This window comes from Bufo gargarizans, chromosome 2 (genome assembly GCF_014858855.1).
Source record: "Bufo gargarizans isolate SCDJY-AF-19 chromosome 2, ASM1485885v1, whole genome shotgun sequence".
Taxonomy (NCBI): domain Eukaryota; kingdom Metazoa; phylum Chordata; class Amphibia; order Anura; family Bufonidae; genus Bufo; species Bufo gargarizans.
In genome coordinates, this window is record NC_058081.1 from 226,326,468 (window position 1) to 226,346,454 (window position 19,987).

Consider the following 19,987-nt stretch of genomic DNA (forward strand, 5'->3'; position numbering starts at 1 on the left):
CTTCCTGAATATTTATTAAAAAATTTACATTTCCTCTTGTTAAGGGTGTGTGTCCCTAGTGCCACTGTACCGATCAGACAGTTTCAGAAGAATGTACAGAGACACTTTCCCAACTGGTAACATTTAGTTGCCAATTTATTCCGAAAATTTAGTAGGAATAACAGTGGAACACCACAACATGGACTCAAAAGAACAGATGCTCCAGAATTATTTCATAGGGAATACAATTATTTACTAAGACATGCCAGAAGTGGTGACAGGTCTTCTTCAAATGATTTAGTTTGAACACCAAGAATTCATCTCCTACTTCTCTGAAGGAAGTCATGTTTTCTAAACTAGGGTTGGTTGTGATCAGTGTTCCTTTAGCTGCTTTGAATAAATAGATGAACTTCTAATATTTGCACTTCACTTTACAACATGGCACAGGTTCCAAGTTCACGTGGTATTTGTTCGCCTACAGCTGCTAAAGTGTTAGAATTCGTGAGGATGAACTTTAATAACATAGAAACATATAGAAACATAGAATGTGTCGGCAGATAAGAACCATTTGGCCCATCTAGTCTGTCCAATATATCTGAATCCTATGAATAGTCCCTGGTCCTATCTTATATGAAGGATAGCCTTATGCCTATCCCATGCATGCTTAAACTCCTTCACTGTATTTGCAGCTACCACTTCTGCAGGAAGGCTATTCCATGCATCCACTACTCTCTCAGTAAAGTAATACTTCTGACATAACCTTAATGTCACAGCCTCAAACAGGGTACAGATGTTAGTTGACAGAGATGGATCCATCCATTGTGTTGCCTCAGGCAGTACTCATGAGTTCCCCCAAATCGGAGTCTTGTGTAGACAAAAAGTAATGCATTTTTTTTCCTTACTAACTTATTAGATAACTACTTTGTATGGTCTGTATTGCCCTTTCCAGTTTTTCTTTTTTGATGGCAAGTAGTGTAGTTCTATTCTTCTTCTCCTGACCGGATCCTGACAGGAAGTCATGGTTTTACTGTGAACAGAGCCTTAGAAAAAGTAAATGTGTAACCTATAGGCATTTGTAGGCATTTTCTGGATGTTTTTGGCTGTTTGATAGGGCCATGGCGCTCTACATAATCTACCAAGCTTAGTGCCGTACATTGTATAGCAGCAGCATTTGGTATTGCAGCTCAGTCCAATCCACTTAAATGGTAGTGAGCTGCAAAAAGGCCACATGACCGATGTAACCAATGGGCATGATGTCATCGGCCAAAGAAGAGACTACAGAGCTTGCCCGAGCACCACTGCCCTTTCCAACAGCTGTTCAGCAGGAGTGTCAGGAGTTGAAGCCCCACTAATGAGATATTGATGACCTGAGAATAGGTCAGCAATAATGAAGTTCTGTTAAACCTTAATATACCCCTTGTTTGATGTTTATTACTGCTATATAAACAGAATTGTTTTTAAAAAAAGGAAAGAAAAAGTCTTTAGGACAAAAAAAGTGTCCACAAAGTACATGGATTTTTCAGCTGATGCAACAAAAAGAAATCATGGAAGCTGAGATAGTGAGAGTTTTTGATGACTAGAAGTGCATAATATCATACATAGAGATTTTCCGGCATTTTATAGAATGTCTAATAACCATTTTTTCAATTGAATAATACAAAATAATAGATGATCTATAATATATGAAGCATCCTGGAATGGACCATCGGTATTGGATCGAGAGCCATCCATAACTGGCTGAGTTTATATAAATGTTGCATTTAAACAGTTATTTATCGTTGTATGATGTTACTTTCTAAATCCTCCTTATCTAAGCACATGCTAATTGTACCGTGGAGGTCAGGTTATGTTACAAGTCTAAACCAGTTGCTGTGTTCTGTAACATTACACGAGTAGACGGAGCTCCCTGAGGTATTACAGCGACTTTACCGCTATAGAAGTCTTCGATACTTCCACTGGGACAATAATGTCTGTGTTTTGGCACATGGGATGAAGTAATTGTTTCTCTCTAATGAAGTTGAAGCAAAACTTGAGAAACATGACACATGGGGGATGTTAGACAGAGCAGCACCGCGTGTGCATGGACGGATATAGAAGGTTAAACGTGGACACTTGTATTATTTCACTATAAAATAAACTGTGTATCATATCGCTTACATTTATTTATTGATGGTACTGTGCTCTAAATTGTGTGAGTACCTCACTAGAGCCTTTACTACAGCTAGATTTTATTGTGATGAAGTGTACAACATTCATAATTGAACTGTTCTATGTATTATATGAGATTTTTAACTGGCAGTGGGGACCTTAGCAGATAGTCTAAAGAGTGCAAATCAAAACCAATGCCCCCAATGAGGGAAACATATAAGTTACCAATAGAGATAAGCTAATGTTTTAAAATTTGATTCATGTTCAATTTGGCTGAATTGGCCGGCTATCTCAATTCAGGTATAAATAAATTCGACCCAGATAAAAAGTGCTCAGATTGCCTTGAAAAGTTATTTTTTTCAGATTTTTTCATTCTCTCACACAAGAACACAGACATGGTGGTAACCCATAATAAGATTATACACATGGCCAGGTATCCAAAAAGTTATAACTAGGACCAGATTGAAAGATCCTTAAATATATGTACAGCTGGAGGGATACATGCAAATACCAAATCAAATATAGAAAGGTAGCCAAGTGCACATGCTTCTGAAAATTCTGAGTTAGCTGGAATTCCCAGTGATACAGATAGGGCAGGGTTGAGGCCAGATTTTGCTTTTGTATTTTCGTCTCTATTGTGGACTCTTTGCTGGTAAGCTATTGTTGTTCAGCTTTATTTCAGAGCATTTATACTTGGCTACTTTTCTGTAGTTTGATTTTGTATGTGCATGTATCCCTCCAGCTATACAAATATTCAGGTATCTTTCAGTCTGGTCCCAGCTATAACTTTATGGATGTCCAGCCATGTTTAACTGTATTATGGCATGCCATAATAACTTGTATACAGATTTTTAATTGTTTTTAATCACTAAAGTGTTATTTCCTAAGTATAATTGATAATATACTGGAAATTTCCACAGTGGAATATCAGTAAAGATTATGCATTTGGGTCATCAAATATGTAAATGACTTTGAGGATCTCTTTCATATGGAAATTTTAACTATGGTATGATAGTTAAAAGGGTTTTCCAAGAGTTTTTTTTTATTGTGGATATCTGATCCTGACACTTGGGACCCCAGCTGATCAGCTGTTTGAAAAAGGCAACGAGACTCAAAGTAGCTCTGCCGCCTTCTCTCAGCCCACCAAGCGCAGTCCTGTACATTGTATGCATGGCTTAGGCAGATTCCTATAAGGCCGCAACACTACTGTGAGCACTGGGGGCCTCTCAAATAGCTGATCAGAGGGATCCTGGGTGTCAGACCCCCACCGATTAGATACTGATGACCTATCCGGAGGATAGGTCGTCCGTAAGAAAATAACTCTCAGAAGACCCCTTTAAAGTTCATCCTTTATGGTCAGATTTCTAAGAAATGTTTTAAGTTTATGGCAATATAAATCAATGAGTTGGATCAGTTAATATAACATAGCATGGTTGGACATATGGCTCATATTAGCAAGTTTAGGACACAGCCAGATCTGTCTTATGACAGTCACCAGGGCTCTTCCTGCTACACTGTTTGTTATGTAGGCCACCCTCCAACACATCTAAACGTTGCCTATTAGTAGTAGTAGTAGTAGTATACAGAGACAGCAGTTATTGGTTTGGTCATGGCCACTTCTCTGGAGCTTGGAAGGCCTTTCCACTTGAAGTTATGTCTCATTTATTGGATAAGTCTAAACAATAGGCTCTTCTTTCTGAAGGTCTTGTTAGCTCTGAGTGTTCTCATGTGCATGCAGAGCACTTGTTCTCATGAGCACACTGGTCACACGTGTTCCTACACATCCTAGTCATATGCTCTCACATGCATTTTGTTAAATAATGAGTATCACTTGCCATACATGAAATATAGCAAACTTGAGATAGCCTGGCATTCAGCCTGCTGCTATGGAAACAAACATTTCCGATTTAATGTTAGTTGCTTCAGTGATAAAAAAAAACAAAAAAAAAGTCTAAATAAATCCTATTGTTTGGGTACTTGAATTACTTTATTTATTTATTTTTTATTGTGAACTGCAAATCAAGGTTTATTTCTTCCCATTGACTCTTGCAGTATAATATTCTTATTTAAGGTATCGTTTTTCTATTCATGAAGATTACGGTCATTTTCCCTGTTTGCAAAGGTTATTTCATGAAACACAGAGAATAACAATCGTAAAAATGCAATGGACAGGATTTCTTCCATATTATAATGTTGCTAGTTTTTCCCCCTTTTCTAATGGTTGAATTTGCTGCCTTTTCACGTGCTGTTTATCAGAACTAACCTAGTGCTACATGCAGAATATTATCTGCTTGAATTGCCTTCACTTTAGCCAGAACATAAGCTTTGTTGTTTAAGGTGCGATTGGAGTGAATTTTCCATGCCCCATTTGTACATTGTTTTCTCGCTAGTCATGCACGTATTATCTATAATTACATTTTCAAGCCAGTACAAATAGTAGGCTTTGTGGGAAAAAAATATACATAATGGAATGCAATTGCTCGAATTATACAATATGTATGTGTTCACGTCCCAATTCCTCATCAAAATGCCTTCCCTTCCCTCCCAGCGGCCATGTTTTTGTCATTTCATATGCATTACATATTACAGTAATGATACCTCTCTATTATTGGGCATGTTCCGACAGCATGTATAGATGACAGAGATCTGATCATTACCCGGTTACAATGACTAATGATATACCCACTTTTGCATCATATTTTAATTTTTAGGTGTATTCGGGAAGTAACATTTTCTTTACTTTTTATGAACAGCCTTCAATCCTACTAACATTTGAGTTGCCCTAAGACGAACATTCAGACGGCTATCATTTTTTTTATATTATAGTGAATATAATTTCCTAACATTAAAGGGGTTTTCCTAAAGTACAGTCTTGATGGCCTGTCCCCCAATGGCCTGTCCCCCAATAGCTGATCAGTGGAGGCCCGACTCCTGGCACTTCTGCCGATCAGTTGTTTAAAGAGTGCTGAAGAGCCGTCCTCATAGGGTACCAGGCACAGTGCCATACATTGTGGCCTTACTTGGTGTACACAGGTCATGTGACCGATGAAGGTGACACCAAAATGGACTCGGAAGAGGCCACAGCACTCACTGGAGCACTGCAGCCTCTTCATACAGCTAACTGGCAGGGGTGCCATTGGTCACACATGCACCGTTCTGATATTGATGACCTTTCCTGAGGATAGTCCATCAATATTATACTCCCTGAAAATTTCATAAACACTCAACTAAGCCTGTATGAGATATATGTAAAGAAGACAACTGTCAAAGAGAGTCATCTCATTTACAACGTAATGAACTGTGCCTAGTAAATGACATTTTCTAATACAGGGGGATGTAACTGTAAGGGGTGCCGAGTTGTCAGTGACTTCAGTATTATAAATTGCACATGTACAATGTGGAGCCCCCTTACAGATGTGTAATGTTACCCTGTTCAGAAATCTTTGCAGAGAATATTGCATGAAAAGCAGACAAGGCGATGCAGCGATCAGCGTGATGAGTTAGAAGTGGATGAAGCCTTATCTGCTGGACGGGAAAAGTAGTTTTACATGGCGGCCATTTAAATTGCCATTTAAATTGCACAGGGCATATGGACAGTCATCCTGAGATGCATCCGTTTATTATGTGTACTTTCTAGTTCTCATAGCTCATAATTGTGCTTCTGTGTTTCCCCATATTCCACTTCTTCATAAACTACAGAGTGTGAGTATAAGCAATGAGTGTAAAGAACCGAATAGCCTCCTTCCTGGTGTCTCTTACTTTTGGAGAAGTCTCTGGTTTGGCTGGGATGTGGTAGTTTTATTCCTTTTGGAGGAAAGCTACTTTACGTACTTTCATACTTTAAGATTATCGACATCCATGTTTCTAGAGTGTTGTGGAGGATTAAGGTGTAAAGGTGTCTTTGGGTTAGAAAACATGAATTATATTCTTCTGGCTGCTGATACACATTAGTATTAGCTAACTATCTCTCCAATCCCTTAGCCGAGCATGCATACGTTCTAAATGGGTAGCGGAGAGCCCCTGCTAGACACCTTTAACAGTGGCTTACTATGTATATCCCGAAAAATGGTTGGGCATTTGAAATTCAACTGCCTGATTCTTATTTCCCATGAGATCTGCTGTTGGGGGAGAGTCAGAAGGCCTCGATATACAATAGATGGTCAGATGTTTTGCCAATCATTGGCGGGTTTGACTAACATTTATATAATGTGAAAAACCAACTTAGGTTTCCTATGGCTGTTTACTGTGCAGTAATTGCATTTCTTCCGTTTTAACTCCTTATATTGTCCCAAAATCAACCTGTTAATCTAGTATATGTCTGATAACCACCTTATAATTAATGTACTCAGCGTGTGGCCTAATTACAGGAAGTGCTAAGATGTTTTATGATAAAACAGTAAGGATTCAGTGATAAAGTGGGTATCTGTTACAACCAGTTGGCAGGGAAGTCTAGACGAGCAACACCTACTTTGTAACATAGGTAGATTATAAACCGCTGTTTCAAATGTCCTTTTCCCAGTATTAATTAGGAATGTTTGAGTGAAGTTTGGGTTTGGAATCTTGTTACCATTGAAACTGCTCCTTCCACAAGCTGGGATGATTCCGATAATAGGCCTCATTGTATTCAGAGAAGTTAATTATCCTGATACGTTCCACCAGGAACCATCAGAATACAGGCTAGATTATTGTTGATTGACTTTGGAACAGCCCCATAAAAGCACCTATAGGAGAGCCTCATAGCATTGAATTCCTATGCAGCACTTAAAGGATATTAGAAGAACCATTCCAGCATGTGAAAGAAGCAATTCCAAAAATAACATCATATTAGGCAAAAGCTCATAATAGTATTCCCTAATAAATAGTCAATACGGCCCCAATCCAGAGTACCCTCGAAGACAACAGCGACTGCATTTCTTTCCTTTACAGTTTTTCTACTAAATCGTAAAGTCAAGTATCAACTATGAGGTATATGGACAATGTAGTATACAGTAATACAAGCATTATAAATTGAAAGTATTATATTCCTTGTTCATAAAGGCCAGTGACCTTCATTAGTTGCATTGCCTTTGTGCAGCTCAGTCACATTCAAGTGATTGAACCTGGGCTGCAGTACCAAGCATAGCCACATACAATGTATGGTGCTGTGCTTGGTATGCTACGAGTAGGCTGTGAGCTCTTTAGGTGATTGGCAGGGGTGCCAGGAGTCAGACCCCCACTGAACAAATATTGATGACATACCTTAAGGATAGGTACTCCTGTAAAAAATTAACTTACATTTTAGGTATAAATGAAAAAAAGAAAAGTATCCATATATTTCAAAGCTCCTTTGCTCCAGTGTTCATTTGTTCCAACTTTGCATGTTTTGCAAAGTAAAAGGAATGAAGAAGTATATGAGCAGTACCCCTTGTTTATGTCCAGATGAGCTGTGTAATAGCAGAGGGTGGGTGGACAAAGCCCAGACTTTGGTGATCGATAGTTGGAATTTCCTGTATAAAGGCCATGAGGACTAGATAGGTCTAAATCCTTCATGGTCTCTGCTTTCCCATCAGGCTACTTCTTTTAAGGCTGTATTACATAGCCCGATGTGGCAGACGATTGTCGGGAGGGAAAGGTTCCCTCCTGGCAATCGCCTGCTCGCTAGCGGAGGAGACCGCTGCTATTATATGCAGTGATATCCTCCACAGCATGGGGAGGATTGATCGCTATGCCATCTCTCAACCCCATGCTGTATAGTGGTTTGCCAGCAGCAGATCGTTATTAGAAACCACGGTCTGCCGTCTGCAAACAATCATTTTTGTAACATATCAAAAGATGTGGATTGCCCGATTACCGAGCATTTGCTCATTCACGGGGCAATCGGCAGCAGTACTACCCTGCCAGATAAATGCTGACAAACGCTCGTTAGGGATTATCTACTGAAAAGTCGGGCAGTGTAATACAAGCTATATCTAGTAGACATGATCAACTTTGTGTATCCACTGGCTGATTGTTGGTGGCAATCTTCACTTCCAGTAGACAGAGATAAGAATCCTTCTTGACACAAGCCTGTGTTTGGTGAATAAAAACTAAAAGTGAAAAATATTTTTTTGTGTTGTTAGAGGAAGTATAAATCTGATGATCCTGATGGTGTGCTAAATAATTTCAAGCCAGTATGATCTTATTAGGGTGCAAGACCATAACAGGTGAAGGTATGAGGTCATTTCTTGTTTATATCTCCAACAGCTAGGGTTATCTAAATTCATTAGGATTTAAGAAACTGGGTGCAAAATACTAACCAGATGGCATCTTACTACAATGAAACATTGCCTGCTTTTCTAATATGATATTCATACCATATGTGCAACCTGTGCGGCTGCAAAGAGGACTAGGAGGTTATGGGCACCACTTCTACTTTTCAAAGAATGAGAAAAGTGCTTGCTTCTATCCATTGTATTGTATTAAAGGGACTACTTTAATGATTTTCATCCATGGCTCAAAGTTACTAGTGGATAGGCAGGATGGTGAGGGAATGTCTGTAGACTTAAGCTGGACAGATTTCAGCAGAACTGGCCAACCATTTAATGTATATGGGGGCCTCCCAATTATCCTCTGACAGCAGATGTATAGGAAGAGATAGACACTTGGATCTCAACATACCTGATCATTTTGTTCTGAGAGAAATAAGCCACTATCAGAGTTTTCTGTAAGGAGGTGTGCGGTTTGGGAGAGATACATGTTAGCACTGGGCCAACAGCCATCTAACATGTATGACCAGCTTTATTTAAAAGGTACTTTATGATTATTTCCTGACTTGTATCAAATTAGCAGTTGGAAAGATGGGAACTCACCTGTATCCTGTTCTGTACAGGAGTAGTGTATTGTCTATCGGCCTTTGGCAGTACATAACATAATATGTTGTGTCTATGGTATATATATGATATGATATGAAATTATATTTAACCCCTTCCAGACCGCTTCCGCATGTTGCCGCCCAAAGTCAAAGCCTGTGAAAACCGTACTTTTAGACCCTCAGGTGCCATGGTCAATTGAGACCACGACATCTGAGTAGTAAAACCCCAGGAGCGCTGAGATTGAGGGAATCATTTGCCACTGCCTGTGGCAGGGTTCCATAGGAACATAGCAAGCCCCTCTTACACTGCAATTGTAACCCATTACAGTCTATGGGAGAAGTCCTCACACAGTGCAGTAGATATAAATATCAAAAGGATATGGGGGTCAGAATATGGCGATACAATGGAAAAATTTATTTTTTCCAGTTTATTTTATAAAGAAAAACTGATCTGCAGAATTAGGGTAACAGGTCAGTGGCGTTGATGGACTTCCAATTCCTCCCCATTTGTTTTTTTTTTTTTACAGCTTCCCACTACATCGTATGCAGTATTAAATGGTGCCGTTACCAAGTACTATTTATACCACAAAATACAAACGCCATACAGGTGATCGGAAAAGTAAAAAAGTTATGGCTCCAGGAAGGCAGAGGGTAATAAATGAAAATGCAAAAATGAAAAGTGGCTCAGGAAGGGAGTTTTCATACAACACCTTTTTTGGTAGACTGTGTTTAGAACTAGTTTAAAACAATACATCTGGTTCTTCTAAAATGTGTTGTACATAGAGATAAAGTTGAAAAATCTAGGGTCTTTACCTTGCTCAGTTTTGATTAGGAAGCAGACACGCTGAGGGCTGTCATCTCAGTACTACAATTGCAGGCATAATTGTGATAAGTTATAGCTGTATTACTGTGGGATGAGGCAGAATTGAGCAGCTCTTTCATAAATAAAAACATAAAGTTAAACTTCACAGCATTATTTTAGTAATGTATGAGTATATTCGCATTGTATTTTTCACTGGAAGCAGCTTGATGCTTTAACAGTCATAGAAACTTTAAATGAATTCTTAATGTTTGCGCTTAACTGGTTCTTCTGCAGTTCAGCCACGAACGCATGTGTCTCCATAGACCATGAAATAGGCAGCCGGATCTGACTGTAGCACTTCCCTTTTCTAAAAGCTTCTGTTCGGAGCTAGGAAAGACAGTCTAAACATACTGATAACAATGCTTCCTATATTGACTTTGTCTTGGGAAAACTAGGCAATGTTCAGCAGTTGAGCATCAAAGTGTATACATAGGACATAGGATAAAACAGCAGTGCCACGGCATACTTCTAGATGTAAAAGTAAGAATTAAAAGGAATGTGTCATCAGATATTGACCTATTGTTTAAATCATGTTTTTATGTTTAGCACATTTTTAAAGAAATTTGTATGTTATTTTTAATTTTCCGTGTCAGTATGTTTAAACAAAAACATAAACTCCTGCAGTTTTCGCACTGACCAATAAGCCTAATAATAGGCGCCACGTTTTTGTCTGTACTGCAGTTATCTGCTTATCTATACACAGTGGTGATATCAGTACAGACAGGATTAGAATGACAAATAAGACAGGATCCACCATTCACAACAGGTGATTGTCAAAGTTTATCTATTCTTTCTTTGTACAATGACCTCTGCACAGGGCACACAGCATGCCTAGAAAACTCTCCCATAGAAGTCAATGAGGTCCCCTCCTGACCATTGTGTCTATGGACCATGGGGCTATCGTGAAGCAGTTTTCTTAAAGCCTTCTAAAATGCTGTTAAGAACAGCTCAGGCAAGATGGCCGCCCCTATAATCATGTTCATAAAACAGAACAAAATAAATATGTAATTAGAAAATAAAATCAGATTGCAAAAAGCTGCTATCCGGTTTTAACTAGCAGATAAACTTTCTGGTGACACATTTTCTTTAAGGGGCATAGCAGACCTGTTCAGGTATGCCTCTACTCCACAAAGCTGTTATAATACATACAGCAATATTCGTTCAAGTGTACACGCTAATTCCTACCAGTCGTCCTAGCTGTTTGTCTTTTTAGGATGTTCGGTGTTGAATGCAGTGTTTAGAGCACTAGAGACCACAAGTGCTTGGCTGAGAGATGTTTGCCCTCCATTTGACAGAGGACCTGCTATTATCTGACTGTGCAGTGCACTTTATTGTTTGCCAGAAGACAGGGAAATCATGTAGGACCAGGAAAGACGTATGCCAGGACTGCCATCAAGTTCACGAATAAGCAGTTGTCAGCCAAGTAACCTTCTAAGTGCACAGAAATCTTCAGACTGGTGTCACCCACAGAAAATACCAACATTCTGAAATTCACGCTGTGACATAAATAAATGAATGTGAAATTTTAAATCGCTGCCGTATCTTATAGTATAGGCATCTGGTCCTTTGTAGGCAAAATGTACTGTTCCTTTATTTTATTCTCTAGACTTTTACAGAAATTGTTCCTTTACAAGAGTGTTTAAGAACAACCTCTTCTTCCCATGTGGCCTACAAAGACAAAATGTAGAGTTCGAACATAAAATTTTTTTCTCTTTTTTCAAACATTGTTATTCTGCCTTTGGCAGAATTTATCTGGAATATCACCGTTCATTAGTCCAATAATACATGCATGTGGGAATTGAACTTCCCTCGTTTGTCTAGAAAACTGGGTGTCCTAGAAATAATAGCCAATTGTTTATACTGTGTAGAAACCATACTGTAACAGCAAACAGGTATGCACAGTGCCTGTACCCCACTTAGCTATAGAGAATGTGTTCCCTAACATTTTCATTTGGTAATTGAAATCAGAGAGTGACACATATCCTTTTTTCTAATCCGTTTTTATTCTATTTCTTGAACATGATTATGAGGGCGGCCATCTTGCCTGAGCTGTTGTTAACAGCATTTAGAGGTATACTTTACAGCAGCCACCATGGGCCATAGACACAATAGACTGGAGGGGACTCATTGCCTTCTATGGGAGAGTTTTGTAGACATGCACTATGACCTGTGCATAGGTCATAAGCAAGTATGACTATTGTGAATGGTGGAGCCTGTGTTATCTGTATATAGATGATATATGTTATTGGGATCTTGACAAAGATGACTGCTAAAAAGTATACTGTAGAGACCAAGAAGTGGCGCCTATTGGCTTAGTGGCCAATGAAAAATCTGCAAGAATTTGGGATTTTTTTAAAATATAGATAGGGTTATGAAAAAATAAAAATGAGATCGATAAAAATTCTTTAAAAATAATGTTTACTTTAAAAACCTGATTTAAATAATAGTTTTCTTATGATAACACAATCCCTTTAAGGGAAAAATATAAACACTACTTTTAAAAAGTCATAAATTGGTCAAAAGTTCACAAAAGTCTAAAATTTTAACTTTTTATCCTCTTCTCAACAAAACTTGAAACAGTAGGTGTGCCATACTGAGTAAGGGTGTGTGTTACATTTTTAGACAGATTTATTTATATTAAAGACATAAATGGCACACGTTTTGGACCAAATTTTAGATCTAAGTTTATGACTTTAGGAGAGTCAAAATGCACTACATTTATTAGGAGGTATACATCTTTTAATACATTTTAGACTAGCATATGAAATACTGATCTTTAAAAATGTGGCCTATTTATAATAGACTGTTTTTAGATTATATCTTTTCTTAATGTTTGTTGGGTCTCTTAACATTGATAGACCATTATGCATTTAACTGTTACATTTAGAGTATCCAGGCAGTAAACATCAAACCATACTTATTAAAGTCAGTGGACCTTGACAGCTTTGTATATAGTTCTTAGACCTGGTGCCAATGTTCTCTATATGCGAATGTGTTCAGCAGTATGTCTTCATCTTGATTTTAGAAAGATCAGTATTATTCACATTGCTTGATGCAATTAACAATGAATTACTTTAGGGAAGTTCATGTTTGAAATGAACGCCATTAAATCTGTGCACAGACCATTACAAGTCAACAGTTTACAGACTGGTCATGACCGCTATCTTTTCCAAATGCATTAATGAGCTGTTTAATTAAGGGATAAGGAATTTTACAGCCAGTGATCACCACTTTTATTGTTTTAATAATGGCTAAATTTGAGATCTTTTATTTAAGCAACTTCATTAAAGATAGGAAAACAAAATACCATTTCCTCAATCAATCCATATTAATTGTGATATAAAATATTTAATAGATTTTTTCACCATAAATTACTATGATATTGGATATAGCCAATACATTTTATCTAGTGCCTCTAAAATAAGGGAAGAAAACATGAAACAAATCTTGGTGGTAATAGTAGTCTGGTATAATTAACAGTCACATTTTGCAACCACACCTACCGGTAATGAGGGTAGTACAAGGAGGATATGATTTATTTAATTGGGAGCAAAGGTGGTGATCATTAATTTGAGTAAATAAAATGCTTAATTTAGAGTCTCAAATCTAAAACTATAGTATAGAAGTTTTCTTCTGTCCAAAGGGCTTTTAATTTAAAGCAAAATAAATAAAAAATTCAGTTGAACCAAATCATATACTCTCATTTCCATACGCAGTAAAAAAAAGATCAACTTTTTAGTATATTTTGTTTTTGAATACCTAATACTGTTTTTAAAATGTCTATTACTACTAGTACCCATTGGAAGGGAAAAGATATTACAGGGATATGTCTAAAACTGTAGAAGAATGTTCTAGTAATCTTTTGCTGCTAAGCAAAACCTTAACCCAAGGAATGAATGAATGTGAGGTTCTTAGGACATACTTTATTTAAACTGTATAAGCCTACTTGCCATGCAAGAGATCTCTTTTTAAAGCGGTTATTGCACAAATTTATTTGTCATCTACACTAACCCTTGAGAACAAGGGGTCACCAAGTCCCTTCTCTGAATGGAGCAATAGTTCACATGCTCCATCCTATTCTATGGGACTGACGAACTACTGTCTACATCACCCACATAGAAGTGAACTAGTGGCGGGAGGACATGTGGACTACCACTTGATTAGGATAGCTGCAAGCAGTGATCCTGATAGTTATCTGGAAATAAGACAATATTTAACTTTTGATTATGTGATGATTAAACCTATTTGATGGAGAACTTCTTCAAAACAATATTTAAAACAGGTTCTGGAAAACAGTGTGACCCCATGGAATTTTGGGTAGAACTATTTTAAACTAAGTGAAATAAAGAATGCTACATTCTCAATAAAAAAGGGGTAGGGATTAAAGGAGTTGTTTGGTGTCAAGAGGAAATCAAACATTATAGGGGATCCAGCTGCTCCTAAAAACACACAACTCCATAAATCGTGTAGGGTGGAAGAAGAACCACTGGGGTGCAAATTTCTTTATGTGGTGTCTAAATGTTACATTTTACAGGTGTAGCCCTAGTGTCTATATCTCGTGCTTTTTTACTGCTGGATCGAGAAACCGCATGTTGTCTCCTCATTCAAAGGTTGAGCCATGTTTCCACAAATGCCATGTAGACAAGGTGACGTTGCAGATGACTATAAATTTGTCATAGAAGAACAATAGAATTAGCCACAACTCCAGAACTGTACTACATGTATATTGCAATAATATGTTTACCTCTATGATACTCATGTAATCATTACTGTAATCTAGCACCCGTCCAAATAAAAAATGTCCTTGACAAAGTTAAATAGGTCTTCTAAAACGGAAGCTAAATATTGTATGCCATAGCCATTGCTCTTTTATACATTAGAGCAAATTTCCCCCTTGTACTTTTGACTGTTTACTTAACTTTGCTGTGGCATCGAGAGAGGAAACAATTCCCCTGAATGCCTTTTAACCTTTCACAATGAGAAAAGTCAAACAATGATTTTAAAACGCTTTCTTTGAACAGCGACAAAATTCAAACAAGTTTGGCTATAGCATTGTATTTGGTAAATAGTAGGACGAGAAAAGCATTCGATTATAGATATCCAAGGAGAGAAGGAAACTCAGAGACTCAACATGCATGTAGCAAGCATTGGGCTTAAAACTAAATTACACTTTGGGGGGTGTTGTATTGGTATTTTATATTATCAGCAATATAGGTAGTAAAGTTAGGAGGTTCTGTTTCTGTCACTTGTTCCTGTTCATCTTCTCCAATCTTAGTTTTGCAAATAAAATCACCCTGGCTGATATTTATATTTAGTATATAGGTATTAATGGTATTAGTGAGAGACTCTATTCAGTATGCTTCTATGTTGGCATATTTTGCTTTCTGTTATTTATTAAGTTGTAGTTGAATTTTCTGTTCATTTTGTTCTTCAATTTTCTTCCAGAGAAGCATCTCAATGTTTATTTCCCATTAGCTCTATTTCAATATCTGGTTTTATAGGTTGGCTGAGTTCTGTGAAATATTATGTATCATTGTGTGGATGCGTGACTTGTCCTTAATCATGCACTATTTTGAGGCTGTATCTTTTATGTGCTTTTAGTTTTTTTGTACTGATTGCTTTGTGATGATTTTTAATGGCTTTAATGGTTTATACAGTGCTGCTGGAATGGACTTTCATTAATACGTAGTGCATTTAAAAAATACTGCCAGAATAATGAAGGTTTAGAGAAACAAATATAACAATTGTGACTAGACAGTAAAAAAAAACTATTATGTTTAAATATGATAGCTTTTCATTCTTATTTTAATAAAGGCAAACACATATTCATTCCATAAGTACCAGTTAAAGTTATATTTACTTTTTGTGACTCTACATTTCTTATTTCCCATGTATTTCTTACGTAAACTGAACCACAGTACAGAGAAAATACTGATATATGACAATATCTCAGGCTTCCTGTACATTGCATGTGCAGCCTGTATGGCAGTAAATGGAGAGTGGATCGCTCCCTTGTACATGCTCTGTTAGGTGCTTATCCTCTGGTGCCAGTGCTTCTAGGGGAGAATACCTTTGTACAGAGTCCAGTTGAACATATCAAAATGTTTGTTCTGTTGGACTTTGACAAACCAAAATTCCTTGTTCCTTGGTCAAAGCCATAATGAGTTACTGTATGGGTCCATACACTTTTAGGAGCACCATATTATTGCTCTGCACAACTCAGAAGGACCACTGAAAGAACATATTACATACAGATATTAGAGTAGAGCTGCATACCTGTCCCAGACTGGTCCGCAGGGTTATCACAGTGTAGCGGTGATCCCATAGAAAAGAAAAGAGACGCAGTTCAAATCGCATTTGTGGTGTGCTGATTTTTTTGTAATTCAGGAGTCATAGTCATGGCAAATGTACAACTTGCACCCCTTCCATTTCTGTGGAATCACCATTACCCTGCAATTCTGGCTATGATCAGTGTAGCCATACCCTAAACCTGGTTAGATTTGTATCCATGACCTCATTAGTGCTTGACAGTAGCAACAGCTATTCTTTCATATACTACTACTACTGCATTAGGGTTGCACCTAAAAAGTGGGAGTGATTCCCTTTGTGATGTATGCACATAAAATCAAGCTCTGTGCAACTCCCATGAGTAAACGAAGATTGTTTTACAGCAGTCTATGATGGGTTCTCCATAGCTAAATGACATAAATGTCTGCCTTTATTCAGTTATTTTGCCAGCTGATTCAAGAATGAGATATTCTAGCCGATTCTCTACTTGTTGAGTGAATCACTCCATTTAACATAGTAACATAGTGTATAAGGGCAAAAAATGACATTTGTCCACCCAGTTCGGCCTGTTATCCTGCAAGTTGATCTACAGGAAGGCAAAAAAAACAACCTGTGAGGTAGAAGCCAATTTTCCCCACTTAAGGGGGAAAGAATTCATTCCCGACTCCAATCAGGTAATCAGAATAACTCCTTGTATCAACGACCCCTCTCTAGTAGCTACATCCAGAAATACATCCAGGCCCCTCTTGAATTCCTTTATTGTACTCACCATCACCTCCTCCTCAGGCAGAGAGCTCCATAGTCTCACTGCTCTTACTGTAAAGAATCCTTTTCTATGTTTGTATACAAACCTTCTTTCCTCCAGATGCAGAGGATGTCCCCTTGTCACAGTCCTGGGGATAAATAGATGATGGGATAGATCTTTGTACTGACCCCTGATATATTTATACACAGTAATTAGATCTCCACTCAGTCGTCTTTTTTCTAAAGTGAATAACTCTAATGTTGATAATCTTTCAGGGTACTGTAGTTCCCTCATTCCAGTTATTACTTTAGTTGCTCTCCTCTGTACCCTCTCCAGCTCTGCTATGTCTGCCTTGTTCACAGGAGCCCAGAACGGTACACAGTACTCCATGTGTGGTCTGCCTAATGATTTGTAAAGTGGTAGGACTATGTCCTCATCACGGGCATCTATCCCCCTTTTGTTGCAACCCATTATCTTAGTTGCCTTGGCAGCAGCTGCCTGACACTGTTTTTTGCAGCTTAGTTTGCTGTTTATTAAAATTCCTAGATCCTTTTCCATGTCAGTGTTACCGAGTGTTTTACCATTTAGTATGTACGGGTGACTTGCATTATTCCTTCCCATGTGCATAACCTTTGTCAGTGTTAAACCTCATCTGCCACTTCTTTGGCCAAGCCTCCAGTCTATCCAGATCGCTCTGTAGTAGTATACTGCCCTCTTCTGTGTCAATTACTTTACACAGTTTAGTGTCATCTGCAAAAATGTTTATTTTACTGTGCAAGCCTTCTACAAGATCATTAATAAATATATTGAAGAGGATATGGCCCGGTACTGAACCCTGAGGTACCCCACTAGTGACAGTGACCCAATCTGAGTGTGTACCACTAATAACCACTCTCTGTTTTCTATCACTGAGCCAGTTACTTACCCACTTACAGACGTTTTCTCCCAGTCCGAGCATTCTCATTTTATATACTAACCTTTTATGTGGTACAGTGTCAAATGCTTTGGAGAAGTCCAGATATACGACATCCATTGATTCACTGCTGTCGTGTCTAGAACTTACCTCCTCATAGAAACTGATTAAATTAGTTTGACATGACCGATCCCTCATGAAGCCATGCTGATATGGCGTTATTTGCTTATTTTCATTGAGGTGATAGCATCTCTTAGAAAACCTTTAAACAGTTTACCCACAACAGATGTTAAACTTACCGGCAGTAGGGCAGTAGTTTTGTTAGTAGCTACATATATTTTGAACAATTGTTGTTTATGGTTGTATATTTAAAGATGAATAGGTTAATTACAGTTCAACAAACATCTTGTTCTACTCTCTTGTTCTGCTCCTCCTTGTCTTCTTCTTTAATGTCTTCTACTACTTTTATTACATTGTTTATTTTGTACTTTTCCCTAATTATTATTATCCTTTATTTACACAGCCCTGGTATATACAGCATGATAGAGGGGCTCAAAGACATACAACAGTACAACAAGAGGTAAAGGGATCATTACTGAATACGCTTAGCGTGTATAACAGGCCTGTAGAATCAGAAAATCACATTGTATTCCAATATCTTCCATAAACACTTTTATTCACTAGTGAATAAGGTTACTTACGATTAAGTTTCATACTTTGTTTCTTTATTACTATTTTGGTATGACTTTGGACTCTTTTTGGAGCTCCAGTCCCTGACGTCTTACTTGTTCTTCTCCATAACACATGAATGTTATCCCATATGCCACTCACATGGTCCATAAATACCATCTCCTATTTCTAATCTGTACTAACGCTTTCAAAGCGTGCTGTGATGTCTAAACCCCCCTTGTGTTAATTCCTATCATCAGTGTGACATATCCCCTTACTGGATCATTTACAAACTGAAGCGTATTTTCTTTGGGAACCACTAATTTGTTTAGTTTTTTGCATATAGTCAGCCAGTAAGTAATACAAAGAATAACTTTTCAGTTGACATGGAATATTGAATTTTATTAGCTGTAGGTGTATTTTTGTCTGTACTGTAGCTTTTTTCTGAGTACTTATGGTAGTTGAGGGAACTATAGTTAAAAGGGTTTTCCGAGACTTTAATACTGATGACTTATCCTCCTGACAGTGTCAATTACAGTAGTGGAGCAGCACTCACGGACTTCGTGACCACACTGGAATGCAACAGCCGAGCCACGACCGCAGATCCTCAGCAGTCCAACGAATAGTATACAAAAGGAGGCAACGGCAGCATCTTCAGTGAATTCTGTATTGGAAAAGCTTCATAGAATGTGTGCCATAAAACCAGACAGCAACGTTTCGGCTACATGGTAGCCTTTATCAAGCTTAGTGCAGAGTGGTAAAATCCACCCTTCTAAAGTGCATGTAACTCCGCCCCCTTGACTAGGGAGCCAATACAACATATGTCACCACCTCCAAATTAATAATATAACCACCCATAAATGTAGCATAAGAGTCATCAACACAATTGTAATTAAGTAGCAATAGCTAACATGTGCTTACCTTAACCCAAATGAAAGCACACAGTGGCCATCATCCATGATTAAAAGGACTCAACCCACGCGTCTCCAGGGACACAGTGCGCACGTTGGTGATCACATAAGCAGTCGTCCCGGATAAGGGGAGCGCGCACTCGCGCGTCATCAACCCCAATAACATGACGAACATATGATCATCGCAGAAGTATCCATGTACTGCCTCCTCATTCATTCACAAACCAACAGTAGATGTCCGTGACTCCTGTGCATAGAGCTGTGCACCCCTCTTAATACGCGGCATGAAGAGCCCCATCCACACCCTGCAGTCCGCCACCACCCCCAGCCCCACATGGCACCCCACCAGAGGCCACATAACCCGCACCAACCGGTGTCTCACCCAAGCACATGACCAAAAATAAAAACTGACACAAAGGAGCATATAACTACTCTCAGAAACTATAGGGGTCCGCGGAGCTGCAATATGATATAATGAGGCAATCAAATATTACCAAGGGACCATTAATCATACCCTACCACATGTGGAGAACGCTGGTAGAATCCCGATGCCACGGATCAACCCATGTGCTCCGCATACAGACACTACATAATACAAAAAATAAACCATTGTTATAATTTTACAGTGTAAAAACAGAGTTAA

The 19,987-nt window shown here is 38.2% G+C and overlaps 1 protein-coding gene across 20 annotated transcripts in view; it reads left to right on the forward strand.

Moving 5' to 3' along the window:
• CELF2 (CUGBP Elav-like family member 2) overlaps positions 1–19,987 on the forward strand; it is a 449,189-nt gene that overhangs the window by 7,615 nt on the left and 421,587 nt on the right. For 15 of the 20 annotated variants that reach the window (XM_044280047.1, XM_044280053.1, XM_044280064.1 and 12 more), the window contains exon 2: positions 18,288–18,344. The exons of the other annotated variants lie outside the window; for them this stretch is intronic. In XM_044280047.1, coding sequence (XP_044135982.1) covers positions 18,288–18,344 — 57 coding nt within the window. The remainder of the gene's footprint in view (positions 1–18,287; positions 18,345–19,987) is intronic. 20 annotated transcript variants of the gene reach the window in all.